Raw genomic sequence first — 21280 nt, 5'->3', positions numbered from 1 at the left:
GAGAGAAATTTAAGAAAGACATCAGGGGCAAACCTTTTACACAGAGGAAGGTCCACATGTGAAATGAACTTATTCCTAGCTTCTGACCTGCTCTTTTAGCCACTGTATTTATATGCCAAGTTCAGTTGAATTTCTGGTCAATGGTAACTTCCAGGATGTTGATAGTTCCCCGAAACCCAAGATTCCCTCTCATACTAAAAATCTGTTTATCTCAGCCTTGAATATACTAAATGACCCAACCTCGACAGTTCTCACCAGTAAAAAATTCCACAAATACCAAGAGAAGAAATTCTTCTTCATCTCTGTCCTAATTGGGTGACCCCTTACTCTGAGATTATTTTTTTTGATCCTAGACTCTCCCACAGCACCCAGTAACTGCCTGTCACCTCTAAAAATCTTATAAGTTTCAATAATGTCATCTCTCATTCTTGTAAACTCCAGCGAGAGCAAGGCCAACCTACGCAACCTCTCCTTGTGATAATTATTCCACACCTGGAATGTATTCCATTTATACGCCATTCCATTTGAAATAATGGTCAACATTCCATTTGCCTTCCTTATTCCCTGATGAACCTGGATGCTAGTCTTTTAGGATTCATGCATGAGGATTCCCAAATTCCTATGTGCTATATCTTTCTGCAGTCTTTCTCCATTTAAATAATATTCAACTTCTCTCTTCTTCCTGCCAAAATGCATGATCTCACACTTTCCCCACATTATATTTCATTTCCTGATTTTACCTATTCACTTTATCTCACTTCATTCTTCCATAGATACTGTGTGTCATCCTCATCATTTGCCTCCCTACCTACTTCAGTGTAATTTGCAAACTTGGCTGAAGTCCACTCACTTCCCTGTTACAAGCCATTAACATTTTAATATCTGTAAATAACAGTAGCCCAAGGACTGATCCCTGTGGCATTCCACTAGTCACAGGCTGTCATTTTCAAAATTACTCCATTTATCCCAATACTCTGCCTTCTATTCATTGGGCAACCCTCATCCTTACGAATACACTAGCCCCAACACCATAAACTCTTAAAATATTAAGTCTAATGTGTGGTATCTTACCAAACATCTTCTGAAAATCCAAATATATTACATCCACTGCTTCCTGTATATCAATTGTGCCTGGTACTTCTTCAAAAGAATTCTAGTAAATTTGTCAGGCATAATTTCTCCTTTTACAAAACTATGCTGACTCTGCTTGATCATATTGTGTGTTTCTGAATGTTCTATTACATTGTTTATAATAGATTCTAACATTCCCTCAAATAATAGATGTCCAGCTAACTGGCCTATAGTTGCATTATTTTTAATCTCCTTCTCTTTTTGATTAAGGATGTTACCTTGACAGTTTTTGAATCCTCTAGAACTTATCCAGAATCTACAGATTCTTGGAAGATTACTACCAGTGCATTTACTATCTCTGAGCTAATACTGTTAGATGAGTAACCAGTTAATTGTCCAAATTGGCTGCCGAGCACTCAGTCTGCCAAAGCTCAGAGTAACTTTTCTCATGCAATGTTCCACTCTTCACCTAATTATTTATGCAACCAGGCTCTTGGGCATTTTTCTCATGATATCAAATAGGCAGAGAGGTGGAAGCATTTGCAATGCCAGGACCCTACAGCTTTCATGCCTTTGGTATCACAGTGCAATACAAACCAGACTGTAGGACACAGATATCTCGACTCTGGTAGGACCAAGTGATTGACTGATAGTGGCCAACCTCTGGATTGGAATTGGTAAAAGCCCTTGACTGACTATGGCGGTAACCCTGATTGACAATTAACCCCCCTTTTTCCCCATTTGCACACATGTAGCCATTGCTATTGGCACATGCAGTATGTTTGCCATGTAAGCTGCTTGCATGTACTACAAGTGTGACTTTCACACAGCATATTGCCATACTTCAATGTGTTCATTCCCTTCACTGATCAGTGCTCATCACTGTGACACACTACCTGCCTCTCCTTCTTTGCTAAAAAGCAATGCAAGCCACAGAGGCTGGCAATCTGTAACAAAGCATTAAAAACCGTGTGCTAAGAAAGCAAGCAGGGAGCAACAAGATGCACCCTGTGCAAATGCATGAGGTGTGTGCTAAGAGATCTGCAAAAGCTTGCAAGTTATGCATATCGCTGAGCTCCAAAGTAAATTGTTAAAGGGCTGAATTGGTGCGTTGAATGGTCTAACAGCAGATATGAGAACATGGTGAGACTGGTCAGCTAATGCTGACTTGTGTGAACAAAGATTCGATGAAGGTGGCGGCAATGAAACATTACTGGGAAGTCACAGTCATAGAGATGGAAACAGACCCTTCGGTCAAAACCTTCCATGCCGGCCAGATATCCCAACCCAATCTAAACCCACCTGTCAGTACCCGCCCCATATCCCTCCAAACCCTTCCTACTCATATACCCATCCAAATGCCTCTTAAATGTTGCAATTGTACCAGCCTCCACCACATCCTCTGGCAGCTCATTCCATACACAAACCACCCTCTGCATGAAAACGTTGCCCCTTAGGTCTCTTTTATATCTTTCCCCTCTCACCCTAAACCTATGTCCTCTAGTTCTGGACTCGCCCACCCCAAGGAAAAGACTTTGTCTATTTATTCTATCCATGGCCCTCATGATTTTGTAAATCTCTATAAGGTCACCCCTCAGCCTCAGACACTCCAGGGAAAACAGCCCCAGCCTGTTCAGCCTCTCCCTGTAGCTAAGATCTTCCAACCCTGGCAACATCCTTGTAAATCTTTTATGAACCGTTTCAAGTTTCACAACATCCTTCCAATAGGAAGGAGACCAGAATTGCATGCAATATTCCAACAGTGGCCTAACTAATGTCCCATACAGCCGCAACATGACCTCCCAACTCCTGTACTCAATACTCTGACCAATAAAGGAAAGCATACCAAACGCCTTTTTCACTATCCTATCTACCTGCAACTCCACTTTCAAGGAGCTATGAACCTGCACTCCAAGGTCTCTTTGTTCAGCAACACTCTCTAGTACTTTACCATTAAGTGTATAAATCCTGCTAAGATTTGCTTTCCCAAAATGCAGCACCTCACATTTATGTGAATTAAATTCCATCTGCCACTTCTCAGCCCATGGGCCCATCTGGTCCAGATCCTGTTGTAATCTGAGGTAACCCTCTTCACTGTCCACTACATATCCAATTTTGGTGTCATATGCAAACTTACTAACTGTAGCTCTTATGCTCGCATCCAAATCATTTATGTAAATGACAAAAAGTAGAGGGCCCAGCACCGATCCTTGTGGCACTCCACTGGTCATAGGCCTCCAGTCTGAAAAAACAACCCTCCACCACCACCCTTTGTCTTCTACCTTTGAGCCAGTTCTGTATCCAAATGGCTAGTTCTCCCTGTATTCCATGAGATCTAACCTTGCTAATCAGTCTCCCATGGGGAACTTTGTCGAATGCCTTACTGAAGTCCATATAGATCCCATCTACTGCTCTGCCCTCATCAATCTTCTTTGTTACTTCTTCAAAAAACTCAATCAAGTTTGTGAGACATGATTTCCCACGCACAAAGCCATGTTGACTATCCCCGAATCAGTCCTTGCCTTTCCAAATAAATGTACATCCTGTCCCTCAGGATTCCCACGGTGGCACAGTGGTTAGCACTGCTGCCTCACAGCGCCAGAGACCCGGGTTCAATTCCCGCCTCAGGCGACTGACTGTGTGGAGTTTGTACATTCTCCCAGTGTCTGCGTGGGTTTCCTCCGGGTGCTCCGGTTTCCTCCCACAGTCCAAAGATGTGCAGGTCAGGTGAATTGGCCATGCTAAATTGCCCGTAGTGTTAGGTAAGCGGTAAATGTAAATGTAGGGGTTGGGGTATGGTGGGTTGCGCTTCGGCGGGGCGGTGTGGACTTGTTGGGCCGAAGGGCCTGTTTCCATACTGTAAGTAATCTAATCTAATCTAATGTAAACTTGCCCACCACCGACGTCAGGCTCACCGGTCTATAGTTCCCTGGCTTGTCTTTACCGCCCTTCTTAAACAGTGGCACCATGTTTGCCAACCTCCAGTCTTCCGGCACCTCACCTGTGACTATCGATGACACAAATATCTCAGCAAAAAGCCCAGCAATCAGTTCTCTAGCTTCCCACAGAGTTCTCGGGTACACCTGATCAGGTCCTGGGGATTTATCCACCGTTAACCATTTTAAGACATCCAGCACTTCCTCCTCTGTAATCTGGACATTTTGCAAGATGTCACCATCTGTTTCCCTACAGTCTATATCTTCCATATCCTTTTCCACAGTAAATACTGATGCAAAATATTCATTTAGTATCTCCCCCATTTTCTGTGGCTCCACACAAAGGCCATCTTGCTGATCTTTGAGGGGCCCTATTCTCTCCCTAGTTACCCTTTTGTCCTTAATGTATTTGTAAAACCCCTTTGGATAGTAATAAAGCAGTTGAAGGATGGCAAACCACACCCACCAGCTACCCGCTCTGACTTGCATAACAGGAATTTATGCCTTCTATATAAAAGCAAATTACTACGGATGCTGGAATCTGAAACCAAAAGAGAAAATGCTGGAAAATCTCAGCAGGTCTGGCAGCATCTGTAAGCAGAGAAAAGAGCTGACGTTTTGAGTCTAACTGACCCTTTGTCAAAGCTGCTTTATGACTCATATGAGGAAAAAGACTAGAATTGGAAATAGCACATAAATATGATGATTTGGGGATTTACGGAGAAGAAATTACATGGAAATAAGTTAGTTGCACTCAAAGGCAAAATTCTGAAGAAACTATTTTAAGGCTCGAGGGGAAAATCAGAAAAATGTTAATCAACTTTAAGATTTTGATTTTTCTATTCTCTTCGTGCTACCCTACCTTCCTGGTCACTGTTCACATCATATGAGGAAAGGCAAAATTCTGTCCTTCATCTCTTCCTTCCAAGTTGTAAAAACTACATTATGTTTCTCAAGTCTTTTTTTATAGTTAAGACCTCCTGGAAAAAGCATAAAATTATAAGAAGTAGGAGCATTCTACCCCTCTAGTCAACTCCATCATTCAAACAAGATCAGAGCTAATCTAATAGTGGCCATAACTCCACATTCTTGCTGACATCTCAAAATCCTGGACTCCCTTGTCAATCAAAAATTTGTCTTATGCGTTTGCCTTAGCTACATTTGGTGCTTGAACCATTATGTTTCATCTTTCGCCTGACCGGCCAGTCGAGGTGTTACCTGACTAAGTCACAAGGTTATGTACGATGATATCCTCTGAAATGTTATTATTTCAATCACCTTGTTAGTACATGTTATGACACACCTCCAAAGCAGATGGGACTTGAACTTGGACCTCCTGACTCAGAGGTAGGGACGGTACCACTGAGTCACAAGAGCCTTTCCTTTGACTTGTATATCATTACTTTGGCTAAATAATTGAGCATCACAAGCTTTTCTAACTGCAGATTGATTAAAATAACTATCAATCCCTAATTCATTCCACTTAATACATTTTTCCCAACTCCTCCCAAGCCCCAGTACAACTCCTCAAAATGCCTATAGCATTTATACTCATCAATCAGTTCTTTTCACATTGCAAATTATTTACCTCGAACAAAATTATGATAAAAGGTGACACTTATTGCATGCCTAACCTGACAAGCAATTTGTTTGTTAGGGATTCACTGCCAACAAAAATGTATTTTAATAGGACTACGAAAAGCAAGGTTTAAGCCCAAAACCTTCTACTGAGTGGTTCCTGGCAGCTGCTGGTGAAATATTCATCGTTTATAAAGGCACTCAGATATATGCTTATTTAAAATGTGCATAGATTGCTAATGACTGCACATATCTTTTTTCTGGCTAGCAACAAATAAGGCATTAATCTGGCAAAAAAAATCCAAGCAAAGTTCCAGATCATTGCAAACAAGGTGATTTATTCTTATTCCTTTATGGGATATTGGTTACATCATTTACTACCCATCCCTAACTGCCCTCAAAAAGGTGGCGGTGAGCTATATTCTTGAACTGCTGCAGTCCTAATGTTATGGTTCCACCTACTGGAGGAGTTCCAGGAGTTTGACCCAGTGACACTGAAGTAATAGCAACAGAATTCCAATTCAAGATGCTGTATGGCATGGAGGGGAACCTTCAGTTCCTAATAATCTGCTGTCTTTGTCTTTCTAGGTTTCAAAGGTCACAGGTTTGCAAAGTACTGTTATAGGTGCCTAGGTGAATTGATGCATTATCTTGCAGATAGTACATACTGACGTCACTGTGTGTTACTTGTGGCAGAGGAAGTGAATGTTGAAGGTGGTGGAGTGGATCGCAATCAAACCAGCTGCTTTGTCCTGAATATGGTCAAGCTTACTGATTGTAATTGGAACTGTATCCCTCCAGGTAAGTGAAGAATATTCCATTATACCCCTTCACTGGTGCCTTATAAATGATGAGCATCAATCAGATAGACAGGAGGTTAGTTAATTGCCATAGAGTTCCTGATCTCTGACCTACTCTTGCAGACACAGTATTAGTCGACCCAGCCCAATTCCGTTTATGGTCTTGGTAGGCCCTCTAGAATGCTGATAATGGGGAATTCAGCAGTGATGATTCAATTGAACACCAAGGGGAATGGTCATTACCCAGTACACATGTAGCACAAATATTGCTTATCGCTTATCAACCGCAGACTGGATGTTGTTCATGTCTTGCTGCGTTTGGACATGGGCTGTTTCAGTATCTAACAAACTGCTTTTCACACTTCCCCGATTTTCAGTTCTCCAATACTGGCTTTCTTTCTTTCAGTTGCCAAAGCTTAATTTTCTATCGCTAATAATTTATTCTGATAGTGTCAGATCCATTGGTAAAGACTTCCAAGTTTGAAAGTCTGATTATCCACCTCAAGCTATTTTCCTTTAATATTCTGCCATCATAAGCAACACATACTGATCTTGTCAACAATGCCCACATGTAATGAAATAATTTTAAAACATGAAGAATTCTTAAAAGCTACTTTTCATTGTAATACATGCCAAACATCTGTTTTAATTTTTAAAGAGTAAAAGCAGGTCATGAAGAATAGCACTGAACATCAGGGAGGATGGAAAGCCTTCATTAAAAAAAAAGGACCTGACCCCTTTCAAGGAGCTAAAGATTTTGAACAAAGGACAATGAGGCCTAGAGTTAAAAGATGGAGATGTTGGAAGTGCTAGTCTCCAAAGGTCACTGATAAAGCGCTGCAATATAACATCCTATGAGGGAAAAACATTTGCACAATAATTCCAAAAATTAAATCTATAAAGTTTCCATTTTCACTGTAGTGTGACTATTTAGAGTTCTTTCTTGTCACCTTTTTGTGTTTTTGAAGGATTTCCCCTGGCTTCTCGAACCGCCAGCAATACACCCACCCTGGAAGATTTAGACAAATTTACATACTGAGTGCTGGAAAAAGAATAACTTTTGGCAAAGGGTCATTTACAAGTAGTTACATTACTTTACTGATCATATTAATTTGTGAATAAAATTAGTATCTACAGTCAAACAGAAAAAAGGTCAACTGCATTCAGCAATATTTAACCTACTGGACATAGCTTGATTTTAAATGTATCTACTGCAAATAGAATTTATGTTTTGAATTATAAAACAAATCTTAATGGATAAAGAATGATTAGCTATCAAAACACAAGGGAAATTAAGTGCTGAGAAGCCTGCATTGATTATTTTAAATTATTGAGCTGAGAACATAAAACATCTTTGACTCTCTTCTAGATTTGGTATGCTTTTAGTGAGCTTTAGCACATTTACAAGACTTATGGACCATAATTACAAGGCAATTCAGGTAATAGACACATCAGTTATGGGTAACGTGCCTTAACTGGACAACTGCATAAAGAACTGCAACATGCTCACCACTTGAGCAGACTTATCAATAAGCATCAAATAATATTAACACTTAATCCTGGGTCTCTGAGATCTAAGACTGCTAAAAGTAACTATCAATTTAAAAACGAATGTTGTGAGAATATTCTGTGGCCTCATTCCAAGTATAAGTAGCTTCTTGAAGTCAATGTTACACATCATTCCAACATTGAGAACCTGAACAAAACTTTGTGCACAAATAGAAAACAATGCCCAGATTTTGTATAGACCATCCTTCAGAGTAGACCCAATGCTGTGATCAATTTTCTAGAAATCAACTGTAAAAGTCAATGAACAAAAACAGAAAGTGATGGAGACACTCAGCAGGTCTGGCAGTAGCAGCATCCATAGAGAGAAAAACAGTTATCGTTTTGAGTCAATGACCCTTTGTCAGAACTTTGCCAAAAGTTCTCCAGCACTTTCTGTTTTTGTTTGTTTCAGGCCACCAAAGTCTATGATTTTGCTTCTTGGGGTTCTTTGACTTTTAACAAAAATTATGAGCTAGAGTTAAATTCGAGTCAGCAATACCAAATATATACATACATACCAGTATGTGTGCGGATATGAGCAAGAAATGCCAGTGAATTGCTGCTCTTGCAGACCTTCCCACAATACTTGCAGACATTGCCTTGATTCTCCTGCCGCTCACAGTTTATCTGTTCTGTGTCTTCCACAATGTATTTGTTCACTTCCCTCAGCATTTCCCCATGCTTCTGCTTGATGTGCACAAAGAGGTACTCCTCTAAATCGAAAGCTGTGTTGCACTTGACGCACTTGAAGGTAGCACCACCTTCTGGCAACTCCTCAATGCTCTCTTGTTCCATTCGTTGGTGGCCCATGCTGGCCAAATGCTGGTGCAAGTTACTCTCTGTGTAAAATGATTTGCCACACAGGAAGCAATGGAAATGCTTTTCCGCAGAAGGATGTTTCATGGCAATGTGAACATTCAGCCCATTTACACCATCAGCCAGGAACCCACAGTCCTCACAGCGAATGCGTTTGGGATACTGAAATAAAGAGCCTTTATTCTTTCTCTTCTTCATAACTTGGGAAGTATCTGTCTTATAGACTGCAACTGTCCATTCATCTGGCGAGACGCCATCAGCTCCCTGGCTGTCTTCACTGTTATCAGTGCATTCAGATTTTTCACTCCCAAACTTGTTCTTTAGTCTTACTATAGATGCATCAAACTCAAAATATTTTTGGAATCCCTTACCTTGCAAATCAAGCTTAAGGTTGTCACCAGTACTTTCAGTTATTTCCAATTCTTGACTATTCTCATTTGCACTTTTCATATCCCCAGCCTTTTCCTTTAAATCTGCTTCCCCTTTATTTTGATCATCCAAAAAATTTTCACTCCCTCCAAAATCATGTGGAGGATTGATGTCACCTTGCACAGACATCTCCTCGCTTACCGCCTTTATGTTTTGATAGTTGCTATCAATTTGTTGTACACGGTTAACATGGATATGTTCTGAATTCTTCCCAGGTTGCAAATGGCATCCACCCTGTACAGAACTGCCTTCAACATCTTTTGTGGAAGCCAAAAGTCCTTCTTCCATATTTTCTTCTTCTTCAATGTCATAGTTATTAGGGTGGTTTTGACCTGGATCGACCATTTCATTTGGTCTGCTATCCAAACTAGAACTTATCTCTTTAGCCACTTCAGCTGGTTTAACATTTTGTTCATCTTCCCCGCTCTCACCTGCCTCAGAAAGCTGTTGAAAATCATCCTCTTCTGTCTGAGAAGCTTCAACATGTAAATCAATATTATTGTTCTTCACATTAGTTTTCTGTGATGTGACAATATCTTTATAAAAACTACTTGAATCTTGCTCATTGGGTGACTGAGAAATTTGATTTTGGATCGTTTCCAACACCGCTGACTCCAATGATACAGATTTCAATTCTGCAGCATGACTTTCAATGTCAAGAGGTGCATTCGAGTGCGCAGTATTTGCTTCCAATATTCCAGAATAAGTTTCAGAGGAAATTTCTGAATAACATACAGCCGACAGAGTTTGAATATTTTCTTCCTCTTCAGCCACTTCATTTTGTAAGGATTTTACCTGATTTTCTGCCATCTTGGACACTGCTGCTGTCTCTTTAGCTGCACTGACCACTTCACTGTCTTCTACTGCTTTCTCGGTTTCAATAATACTTGACACAGACTTTTGGATGGCATCTTGAGAAGCCTTTGATATGCCCCCCTCTTCATTCCAGCTCCCTTCATCCATTTGATGTTCATTTCCTTCTTTCTGATGTTCATTCTCTGGTGCAACAGTTAACACGGTACTGGAATCACGCCCTTTATTTAGATTTAATTTTAGGTAGGACCGACTTTTAAGTTTATGTTTCTCTGTGATCGCATGTCTCATCATTTCACGTCGTGTGACAGCATAGTAAGCACATGCCATACAATAGTAGTCAAAATCTTTTGTGTGTTTACGTTTCACATGCATCTCAAGGGTAGCAAGAGAATAAGCCATAAAGCCACAGTACACACAAGTTGTAGTATGGTTTTCTTTCCTTGGCTTTGAATTGGACGAACTACCATTTTGTCCCATATCATTTGATTCCACATCGAGAACTACAACGATCTCATTTTGATTTTCCATTTTCTGTTGAACTTGAGTTGAAGGAAAACTCTCTAAATTCACACGAGTACAGTTCTCAGTATTCCCAGACTGGTTCTTCACATCAGGGGTCTCTGGTTTCAAACCTTTGCTGCTGTTTTGAACATCTTCAGCCATGGAAACCGACGCAACATCACTCACAATCACTTGTGGATGATCCTTATCAGGAGATGTAGCAATTTTTCTGCAAAGTTCAGTCTTAGAGACATCAACCTGATTTTTGTGTTTCTTGGTGTTGCAGTGACGATCCATGTCTCCTTTGGTGACAGTGTAATAGTTACAGGTCTTGCAGAAGTAGCTATATTGATGACTGTGTTTCCGCCTTATGTGAATGTTCAGATTTGTGACACTGGAAGCCAATAGACCACAATAAAGGCAAGTTCTGGAAATATTCCCTTTAGGGCGTCCTCTTTTAACACTCCCTGTTGACTGAAGATCACTGTTTTTTTCAGCATCTTCTACATTGTCTGTATCACCTTCTGGTATTTCCCAAGTGACAACAAATTCCTCTTTGGGTTTTGATGGCTCAAGAACCTGAACATAACCTTTATCTATTTCAGTATTGACATTCCCTAAAGCCTCTTGGGTCTTCATGGTCTTTTGAATATCCCAAACACCAACAGATACTTCTTCAATACACTCCTCCACTGATGGGCCAAGACTTTGTTTCTTGGCATTCATAATGTGCCTAGTTCGTTTAATATGCTTCTCCATAGCTTCCTTGCTAATAGTATAGAGACTACACACTTTACAATAAAAGCGATACTCCTGGGCATGTCTAAGTCTTATGTGTTTCAAAAGGACTGAGGCAGATCTAGCTTTATAAAAGCAGTGTTTACACTGTAATTGGGTCCTGCTATGTGTTGATCGTTTTAGTATATTCCCTGCAACTACTCTTGTGATAGAAGGCTTTTGAGGATCTATTAAAGGGTTTGCTTTCTGTACAGTAGATTCTTCTTTTGTATCTGAAGAAGAGGTTTTATTTAGCTCTAGTTCTCTCGGTTGCAGTTTTTCAGTTTGCTCAGTTGTGGTCTCTTTCTGCTGTGGGAACATGTTTCTTGCATGCTGTTCAGTACCAACATGATCCACTAGGTCATCCTTTGATACAAAGTGCACTTTGCAATGTCGACAGTAAGCAACTATTTTGTGTTTTTGGTTCATGTGATCCTTGAGAGTTTCTTCATCGGAGGTCACAAAGGTGCAGAGCCAACAGTCAATCTTGGAGAAGTTAAGCTGATGTCTGTTGCTTTGACAATGCTTTTCAAAGTCGCCTTTTGTAACACAAGCATAGCCACATGGTTGACAATGAAACACCATTTCCTTTGTGTGTCGCCTCTTGATATGCACCTCTAGGCCTTTTCGGTTCTGAAATAGATGACCACAGTACGAGCAAGTGCGGAGGGCTTTACGATCAGCAGGGCTTAGCTTTGATTCAGTATTTTCAACTTTGGAGGCTTTGGTATTTGTTGGATTGGCAGATGGGGACTCAAGATTTTGATCCCCTGAAGTACTTTCAATGTTGTTTTCAACCAATGCTAATGAATTTGGAATTTCTGATGGGGTTGATGCTCCTTCTTGATTGTCACTTGAGCAACTTATTTTAAATGCATTCTCATCCTCTAGGTTTGCATCAGTCAATGTCATATCAGTACTTTTACTCTGGTTCTGAGATTTTCCTTCAAGTTGGTTTGATTCCTGGCTAATTGGTTTACTTGTTTCTTTTACATCACCATTCTTACTTCCAGCAACACTGCCACTTTTCTGTTGTGCTTCAGGGAAAACCTCTCTCTTGTGAGGGAACTGGCCTTGACTTCGACTATTATTCTTTGTCGAAAGGTTAGCTCTTCTTTGAAGCTTTCTTGGAGACTTTCGGTTTGCCACTTCTTCCTTGGAAAGCCTGCTTCTTGTACTCTGACTGTGTTCAGAATTGACTTTGCAACGTGCACTGCGCAATCTCCAGCTGACATTACCATTTCCAGAGCGCCTTAGTCTTTGATTACCACCATGTTCTTGCAGAAGGTTACTTGGTTCTTTTATACTTCTCAAAGTTCTTCTGGGAGATGCCTTTCCAGCATGACAATCATTAAGCTCTATTTGATCATTTGCCATTGGCATTTTATTACTGTTTCCTTCTTCCACACAGAGATTATTGCCAATTCTTGTTGACTTGCCCAAACACTCAGTGCTTTGCTTAGCATCCTTCTGGACTAAACATCTGTTCCTTGTCTTTCTCAAATTTCCGGGTCTCTTATTTAAGAGTTTTGCATTTCTTACTTTGTCTTTTGCACCACATTCACCAGAAAGACCCTTTTTAGAAAGCAAATGTATGTACCCACCCCTAGCAGCGAGGTTCTTGCGGCGAAGATGAGTCTTCCCACGACAGTGGGTTTTCAGCAGGTTTTCATCGTAACATTGATAACCACACAGATCACAACTTAGTCTTTCTTTCTGGAAGTGTTTGTGCTTGAGATGAGCTTGCAACAAGGCTGCACTCTCTGCCTTGAATTTGCACTGAGGACAAATGTGTGCCTTGGATCGTTTGGAATGATTCTCCTTAATGTGTTTGTCCAAGTCATACCGTGAAGGCAATAAGTGGCCACATAGCCTGCAGTTAAATCCTTCCTTCGTAATTGTATCTTGACTTGTGCTTATAGCTTGCTTTTTATGGCGAACTGAAGATATGTGCTTTTTGTAACTCTCCTTGGATGGGCTAGTAACATTACAAATATTACAAATGAAACAGTTTTCATTGAAATGACACTGGTTTACATTAGTTTTTAGTGAAGTGTCATTTTTCCATATATGTTTATAAGAAGGGGATAGTGAAGTTGCTTCAACTTTGATCTTCTTACTTCTATGCTGACAGTCTCCAGTTTGCCCTTCAAACTGCACATCGTTTGTTACAATATTATTTTCTACATGCTTGGTTTTTGAGCTTGCTGGCTCTCCCTCACAGGTTAAAGCTGAACCTTTAGCAGTCTCAATATTCCCACTGTCTTGAGTTTGTTCTAAAGTGTCTAGCTTCTGTTTTTTGGCCGGAGGGACCTCCCCACAGGAGGTCTTACCACCTTTAGGTCTGCCATGGGTCACCTTTCCTTCCAGGGTAGCACTTGCATTCAGGTCCTTGGCAATCTCTGGCTGTGGGTTTGCTTTGCGTCTGCAACGTCGGATCAAACCAGTGTGTGTATTTTGTCCAAGTGCAGATTTTGCTCTGGTTTTCCCAATTTTTTCTTCATTGGCTGGCAACTCAAATAAATTGCATTCAGAGTCTATGGATTCTTCACTTACATCCATTGTTGCAGTTTATGATCAAGGTATTTCATGACATTGGCAAGGCAGCATCAGTACAACAGATCCCTTTATTCTCTTTGACCTTAAAGATGACAGAAAAAAAAAAGACTATTGTAATTCAAAGTGATTCAACGAAGAAAAATAACAATGTATAGGTTACCCTAACAATGAGAAAAAATTGAAATAGTAAATTTAAAGAGGAAGTCCCTTTATAAATGTGGTGGAGGCATTTTAAAGTAAAGAAGCATCACATTCTCTCAGTAATCTTTATCATTACTCTACTCCTCCATTTGAGATATGCAGAAAAAAATGCTTTGAATCTTTATTATACCATATAATATTGGACACACATTCAAAAGAAAAATATTAATGCATTTTGGTAGGAAATGACAATAAATGGGCTTCAGTGTGTATCCTTTTGCTCATATGTGTCTTCACATATAGTGCAATAGTGTATAATTATTGCAAAGTATATAATTGTTAAATTCTGAAGTAAAAAATTATAGGTTGTCAAAAAATTCAAAAAGGGAATCCAACAACAGAAGAGAAAGGAGCTGGTTACTCCCTGGCTACCTATACAATATTTATTCTTGTGAGCCCAACTGCAATGACAATGTCCAGTATAGCGCACCCTTACAATTTGACCTAGCCTATGCTATTACAAAAAGGAGGAAAAAGACTGCTCAATAAGCACCATGTGTGATGGCACTCCATATTACCCATGACCAGTTACAGTACTACAAAGTGATTGTGTAATCACCTGAATATTCCCTTCTTGGCCTTGAACTTCTCTATTTTATAATCTCCTCCAATCCCATAACTCTTCAAGATAGCTGCACTCCTCTAACTCCAGTCTCTTTAGCATCCCTGATTTTAATGGTTTCAGCATCATTGGCCATGTTTTAAAATGCCTCAGCCCTGGAATTCTTTTCTAAACTTTGCTACCTCTCCAACTCTCTTTATGATACTGTTGAAAACCTACATCTTTAACCAAACTTTAACTCAACTACCCTGTTATCATCTTCCTTGGCTAGATATTATGTTTTGGTTTGCAACCTCTGTAAACTGCCTTGTTGTATATTATAACACTAAAGGCATCATACAGTGTAAACACAAATTAGTGATTTTTATTTATTTAATTATGCTGTCTGAAGACAAATGAAAATGATTCTAATTAATTTAATCCCCTCCCACCCCAACCCCACCCAGTGGCAACACATAGAAAGTAAACATCAGGTTTAAAAGTAAGGTCCATGATGGTCTTTGATTTTTCCATATGCCAATTGGCATAATGGCATTATTTAAATGTCAACACCTGCATTGTACTTCCATTTAATACTCAAATACAAAGAAGAAATATGTTTCTTACAGGCGGCGGCATATACTTACTTCTAACACTACAAAGGTTTCATGTTTTCCAGTTATGTGACTAAATGTGTACTTTACATTGCTTTCAGAACATGACAATAAGAAAAATGATATATTAAGGAATTGTTGATGTCCCCTCTACAATCTCATAAAAAGCACTTTATGATTGTCACAGTTAGATTGGTGAGCTATGAGGGAAGGAAATATAATCAACAATGTTGGCATGATTAAGTTGCAACAAATCAACATCAATTTTCACACAGAAGAACTCCACAATGCAAAAAGCTTAAAAATGAATGGACTCTATGATTGCTGTTCATCATTCACTTTGACAAGCTTTTAACAATTTTAAATTATCACCAGTAGTTAACAATATTTTAAAGAAAAAATGTATTTAATAAATGGATTCATCAAATAAAGCAAGTTGGATAAGCAGAGAAAGCAGACATCAATCAATGTAAAAGCTTATATTTGCATGAATAAAAAAAATGCAAGAGTACTGCTGAATGTTTCCTTTGTGATGCTGTCTCAAAAGCTCATAGTTGAAAGGAACACTAAAGTATCATTTCAAAGGGAAGTAAGATATCATTACCAATCTTATAATTTCAAGACTAAATCTGTTGCCAATTATACCAACAATATTAACTGGTAACTTTTTTAATAGAAAAATTCAGAACATATTTATAATCAACAAGTGGCTGACATATTGACAGAAATAATGTGTGGCTGTATTTCCCAAACACAAGAAAAATTGGGCCTTCTGGGTTCTAGTTCAACAGCTATCTCACAAATAACATGACTAATGCAGATTATATGATTACTTAATCTCTCTGCTGTTCAAGAATGCTTGCCTTGTACATGTTAGCTGCTGCTGTACATTACAATATTGACCACATTTCAAAAGTGCTGCTTTGGCTACAAAGCTCCGTGACACATCCTGGGTCTTGATAAGTGCCATGTAAATGCATGGTCTTTTTTGATCAAATCTTTTGAACCTGTGACAAATAAGAAAACATTGCTGAGCAATCTTTTTCCAGACTTCTTGGGAAATACGGTCTGCCATTTAAAATTTAATAAAAACTTTAAGAGAACCTTTTTAAAAAATTACGCACAGCCACTTGTAATGTTAATGTTTTCCATGTCATTGTGATGGTAGAGGGAGGAAAAAAAAAGAGTAGCTGAGATCGAGGCTTGTATTGGTTAAAAAGGAATATTCTTGAATGAAAAGTAAGGGTAGGCAACTTTGATTCTACTGAAAGCCTTGCTGTTATGTCCCTGTCACAAAAAAAATTGTGGAAAGCTATAACCAGACCAATTACATGAGTCAGAAGTGTTTTGCTCAAAAGCAGGTAACTCTTTTCAGAGATCTAGCACTCTGGTGCTGAGTAATAAAATGCTAAAATGAGTGTTCATAAATTTAAAAATTTCATTATGGTTAATTTGGATAAGAGGCACCATTCAATTTGCACTTCCAAAAGAAGTTTATTAGTTTGTGGACACAAAACTCTAAATAAGCAGAAAGAAACTTGCAGTTTTGTAGTGCCATTCTTGACTGCCAATACCTCAAAGCAGTTTAAAGTCAATGAAGTACTATTTTAACAGTAGTCACTGTTGTAATGTAGGGAATATGGCAGTCAGCATTTGCACAGCAAGCTCGGGTAAACAGTAATGTGATATCAACCAGATCAGCTGTTTCGTGATGTTGATTAAATGATAAATATTGGTCAGGACAACAGGAAGAACTCCCGTGCCCTTCAAAATAGATCCAATGGCAGTTGTACATTCATCTGCTGTAGCCTCGAGTTTAACATCTCATCCCAAAGACAGCATTTCAGACAGTGCAGCAGTCCAAAACAGAAACTAAGACTGTGAGATGTCCTGGATGGGACTCGATCTCAGAACACTTTAACTCAGATATGGGAGTGCCACCAACTGATCCATTGTTAATATAATCTGAAGTGTATTCATCTCACTGCTACTTCTTCCCCCACAGCCTTGAGTGCACATTTATTAGGTTTTTTAAAGTGAGGAGTGCATTTATATTCGCTGTCCTTTCACTGTTATGTTAAAACTAAATATCAAGCTTTCTGTTTTGGGAGATAATGTAAATACAAGCATGTTTGAAATTATGGCTCATTCAAAGAATTTCTTAACCATCCTGTCCCACCAATGTTACAGTGAGCATGAACTATCTATTAAACAATGGTTTTAGTTGTATAGATTCACACCGATATTGAACAATTGTCCAAAATCAAATCCAACAAACCTGACCAATGCTATAACTCAAGTGTGTGTCTGAAAATGGAGGTCATCTTTTTCAGATTCTGGCATATCAGATATCTCAGGCTCTCGAGCTGAGAAACAAAACATTATAATAAGCCTAAGTTTAAACGCTTCAGTACGGTTAAAGAGGACGAGAGAGCCCATTCTGTTTACATTTCCTGAGAAGTTTCAAGTTTCACTATCACAATAAAAATGGAAAATGAATGGAGTGCTAAGGACAAACTAAGGTTTCAATCGTCCAAAAAAAACAACGGATGAAGAGAAACGTCTGGAGTTACAAAATCACCAGAATTTGCTGGTCGATTTCTGCCACTCTACCACCTCATGCTCAGCCTCCCGTTCCTCTCAAGAACCTGTTGGATTTGTATGTTAAATGATCATTAAAACAAACTGCAGGAAATTAAGGCCGGCAATTAAACATTAATGATGGGGAAAATGTTTGTATAATGACAGTCGAATTCAGACCCAGAAACTGAATTTAAATTGCTGTGTCTCTTTCTGATATGTACTAATTTCTTAGAGATGCAAAATATTACATTAATATTCCTATGTAATTTACATATCTCTGAATTCAATCTTCCTTTTTTTTCTTTTTCCCGCCTCTCTCCACTAAACCTCACGATTGAGGGACAGACTGTCATTTGTCGGCGAAGGTGCCAAATGTCCCGTTGCCTACTTTAAATCAGCTCAAATTTCCTGAAAGTTGAAGCGCAAAAATGTTCGGGGCTGGGGGGGAAGAAAGACGGGCTAACTTGACTTTCGCAAGATTCCGGCTATTATATTTGAATATATAAAAATCACTCTTTTTAAAAAAAGAATTGCATCTGGCACAAGTTCCTTCGTCTGCAAAACATTTGCATTCCCCCTTATTGGTAACATTTCTGGCAGTATTTACCGTTGATTTTTTTTTATTCCTGAGTTACAGAGACTCTGCCCACTTGGTGGGGCTGTGAGGCAACTTTCAGAACTCTCACAATCATTAAAATCTGTTCTGGCCATCGACTTGGGAGTTCTGCGGGCAATTTAAAAGGTTTTGCACAACAGCTTTCTATAAGCATTACACAGTTACGTGTTCCCGGTGACTCTATCCCGTCACACGCTGTTGGTAACATCATTATTACTATGAAACCTATCAGTGACACCCCAGGTGACAGGGAGAGTGTGAGGGGATATGACCTGCTCAGCACTTAGGGACGCGTGCCGCAGTCTGTGCGTAGGCATCTAAGATTCCCAGTTCCCACTTCGGGATAGAAAAAAAATCTGGCTTCAGTCATAACATGGATATAGCACTGAAGCAAGTCTGTGCTGGATCTCTGTAAGAGCAATTTACTTAATCCTACTACCCAATGTTTTGGCTATAGCTCTGCAAATCTTCATCTTCACATTATAATTAAATTATCCTTTGAAAGCCAGGCTCTTAGGCAAGCAATCCACTCATTTTGTCAAATGTTTTCTCCCTCCGGATTACTGTTGCCTCTTTTACCAATTTGCGCATCTTAGTTCTCGATCCTTTCAAGGATAGGACATTTCTTCCTCTCAACTCTGACTAGTTCGTTCATGATTTGGAGATGCCGGTGTTGGACTGGGGTGTACAAAGTTAAAAATCACACAATACCAGGTTATAGTCCAACAGGTTTATTTGGAAGCACTAGCTTTCCGAGCGCCGCTCCTTCTCACACCACCTGATTTTTAGTTCGTTCATGATTTTGAATACCTCTATCAAAGCTCCTGTGAATTTTCTCAAACAAGTACAGCCCCAGCTTCTCCCATCAACATCCATATAACTCCAGTTCCTCATAGCTGGAGCCATTCTTGTAAATCAGGTGAAATAATTTCTAAAGGTTAATGTAAATACATTTAAAGAAGCCTGTATTGATGGACAGATGACTATTGAACACCGTTTCTATTTCTTCCTGTCAGATAGTTGGCAGTTTTTTTTCTCCATTGCAACAGTGATTATATTTCAAAAGCTCTTTTTGCCTGTAAAATGCTTTGAGATTGTAAAGACTTGACTGAAATTCAACATCAATTTTGAAATGCAACAAGGCAAACACAAATATGTTTTTAAAAAACTGAATCCTTTATAGACAAATTTCCATATTGATATCCACAGATTGACAAATTCCAGGGACATTTTCATGACACTGACAACTTAAACCAGTTACATGAAAACTTTATAGGCAATGTGTATCAGAAAAGGCAAAGCTGTACAGGTGGGAAACAAATGCAATGTGGCTTCTGTGTGATTATATGTGTGTACGCAGTGAATATGTCAGTACCACAGAATAACACAGTTAACTATGAGCAATTTATAATCCCAGACAACCTAAATCACCCTTCACTGGACATGCAATGTTGTGTGTTTTCTCTCTGCAAATGCTGCCAGATCTGCTGAGTTCTCCTGCAATTTCTGTTTCCATTTCCAGCTTCCAGCCCATCCACAGTTCTTGATTTTATTTGTCAACCTAAGCTTATTAAGATATTACACTAATTCAAGATTTAGCAGAGACAGGTGACAGCATTGTCAGAGAGTCAGAGGGACGAACAGCGTGGAAACAGATTCTTCAGTCCAACTCATCCATGCCAACCAACTTTTCTAACCTAATCTCGCCCCATTTGCCAACACTTGACCCAAATCCCTCTCAAAACTTCCTAATCATATACCCATCCAGATGCCTTTTAAATGCTGTAATTGTACCAGCCTCCACCACTTCCTCTGGCAGCTCATTCCATACACGCATCACCTTTTACGTGAAAAAGTTGTGCCTTAGGTCCCTTTTATATCTTTCTCCTCTCACCCAAAATCTATGCCCTCTAGTTCTGGGCTCCCCCATTCCAGGGAAAAGACCTTGTCTATTTACCCTATCCATGCCACTCATGATTTTATAAACATTTATAAGGTCACCCCTTAGCCTCTGATGCTGCAGGGAAAATACTCCTAGTGTATTCAACCTCTCCCCCTAGCTCAAATCCTCTACATCCTTGTAAATCTTTTCTGAACCCCTTCAAGTTGCACAACATCCTTCAGATAGGAGGGAGACCAGAATTATATTCCAAAAGTGGCTGAACCAATGTCCTGTACAGCCACAACATGACCTCCTAACTCCTATACTCAATACTAATAAAGGAAAACATACCAAATGTCTTATTCACTATCCTATCTACCTGTGACTCCACTTTCAAGAAACTATAAATTTGCACTCCAAGGCTCCTTGTTCAGCAACACTCCTGAGGACATTGCACATACAAGTCCTGCCCTGATTTGCCTTTCCAAAATGCAGCACTTCACATCTAAACTAAACTCCACCTGCCACTTCTCGGCCTATTGGCCCATCTAATCATGATCCCATTGTAATTGGAGGTAACCTTCTTCGCTGTCCACTACACCTTTAATTTTGGTGTCATCTGCAAACTTACCAACTATACCTCCTACGTTCACTTCCAAATCATTTATATAAATAACAAAAAGCAGTGGACCCAGCATCGATCATTGTGGCACATCACTGGTCCCAGGCCACCTGTCTGAAATGCAACCCTTCACCACCACCTTGTCTTCTACCTTCAAGCCAGTTCTCTACTGTCCAGTTTCAGTATTACAGTGTAGTAGTTCACTGAAATCTGGAATTAAGAATCTACTGATGACCATGAAATCATTGACGATTATCAGAAAAACATCTGGTTCACTAATGTCCTTCAGGGAAAAAAATCTGCCATCCTCACCTGGTCTGGCCTACATGTGACTTCAGGCCCACAGCAATGTGGTTGCCCTAGCAAGCCTTTCTGTTGTACCAATCACTA

The 21280-nt window shown here is 39.5% G+C and overlaps 1 protein-coding gene across 4 annotated transcripts in view; it reads right to left on the bottom strand.

Moving 5' to 3' along the window:
• The window catches only part of LOC122549216 (zinc finger protein 407), a 525130-nt gene that overhangs the window by 478420 nt on the left and 25430 nt on the right, over positions 1-21280 (bottom strand). For all 4 annotated transcript variants that reach the window (XM_087986220.1, XM_087986222.1, XM_087986221.1 and 1 more), the window contains exon 2: positions 8452-13913. In XM_087986220.1, coding sequence (XP_087842346.1) covers positions 8452-13834 — 5383 coding nt within the window. In that variant the 5' untranslated portion in view covers positions 13835-13913. The remainder of the gene's footprint in view (positions 1-8451; positions 13914-21280) is intronic.

This window comes from Chiloscyllium plagiosum, unplaced genomic scaffold (genome assembly GCF_037043375.1).
Source record: "Chiloscyllium plagiosum isolate Xiang-an unplaced genomic scaffold, Cpla_swu_hap1 HiC_scaffold_4, whole genome shotgun sequence".
Taxonomy (NCBI): Eukaryota; Metazoa; Chordata; class Chondrichthyes; order Orectolobiformes; family Hemiscylliidae; genus Chiloscyllium; species Chiloscyllium plagiosum.
Note: the sequence above shows the minus strand (reverse complement) of the source record. Positions and strands in the feature narration are given on the sequence as shown.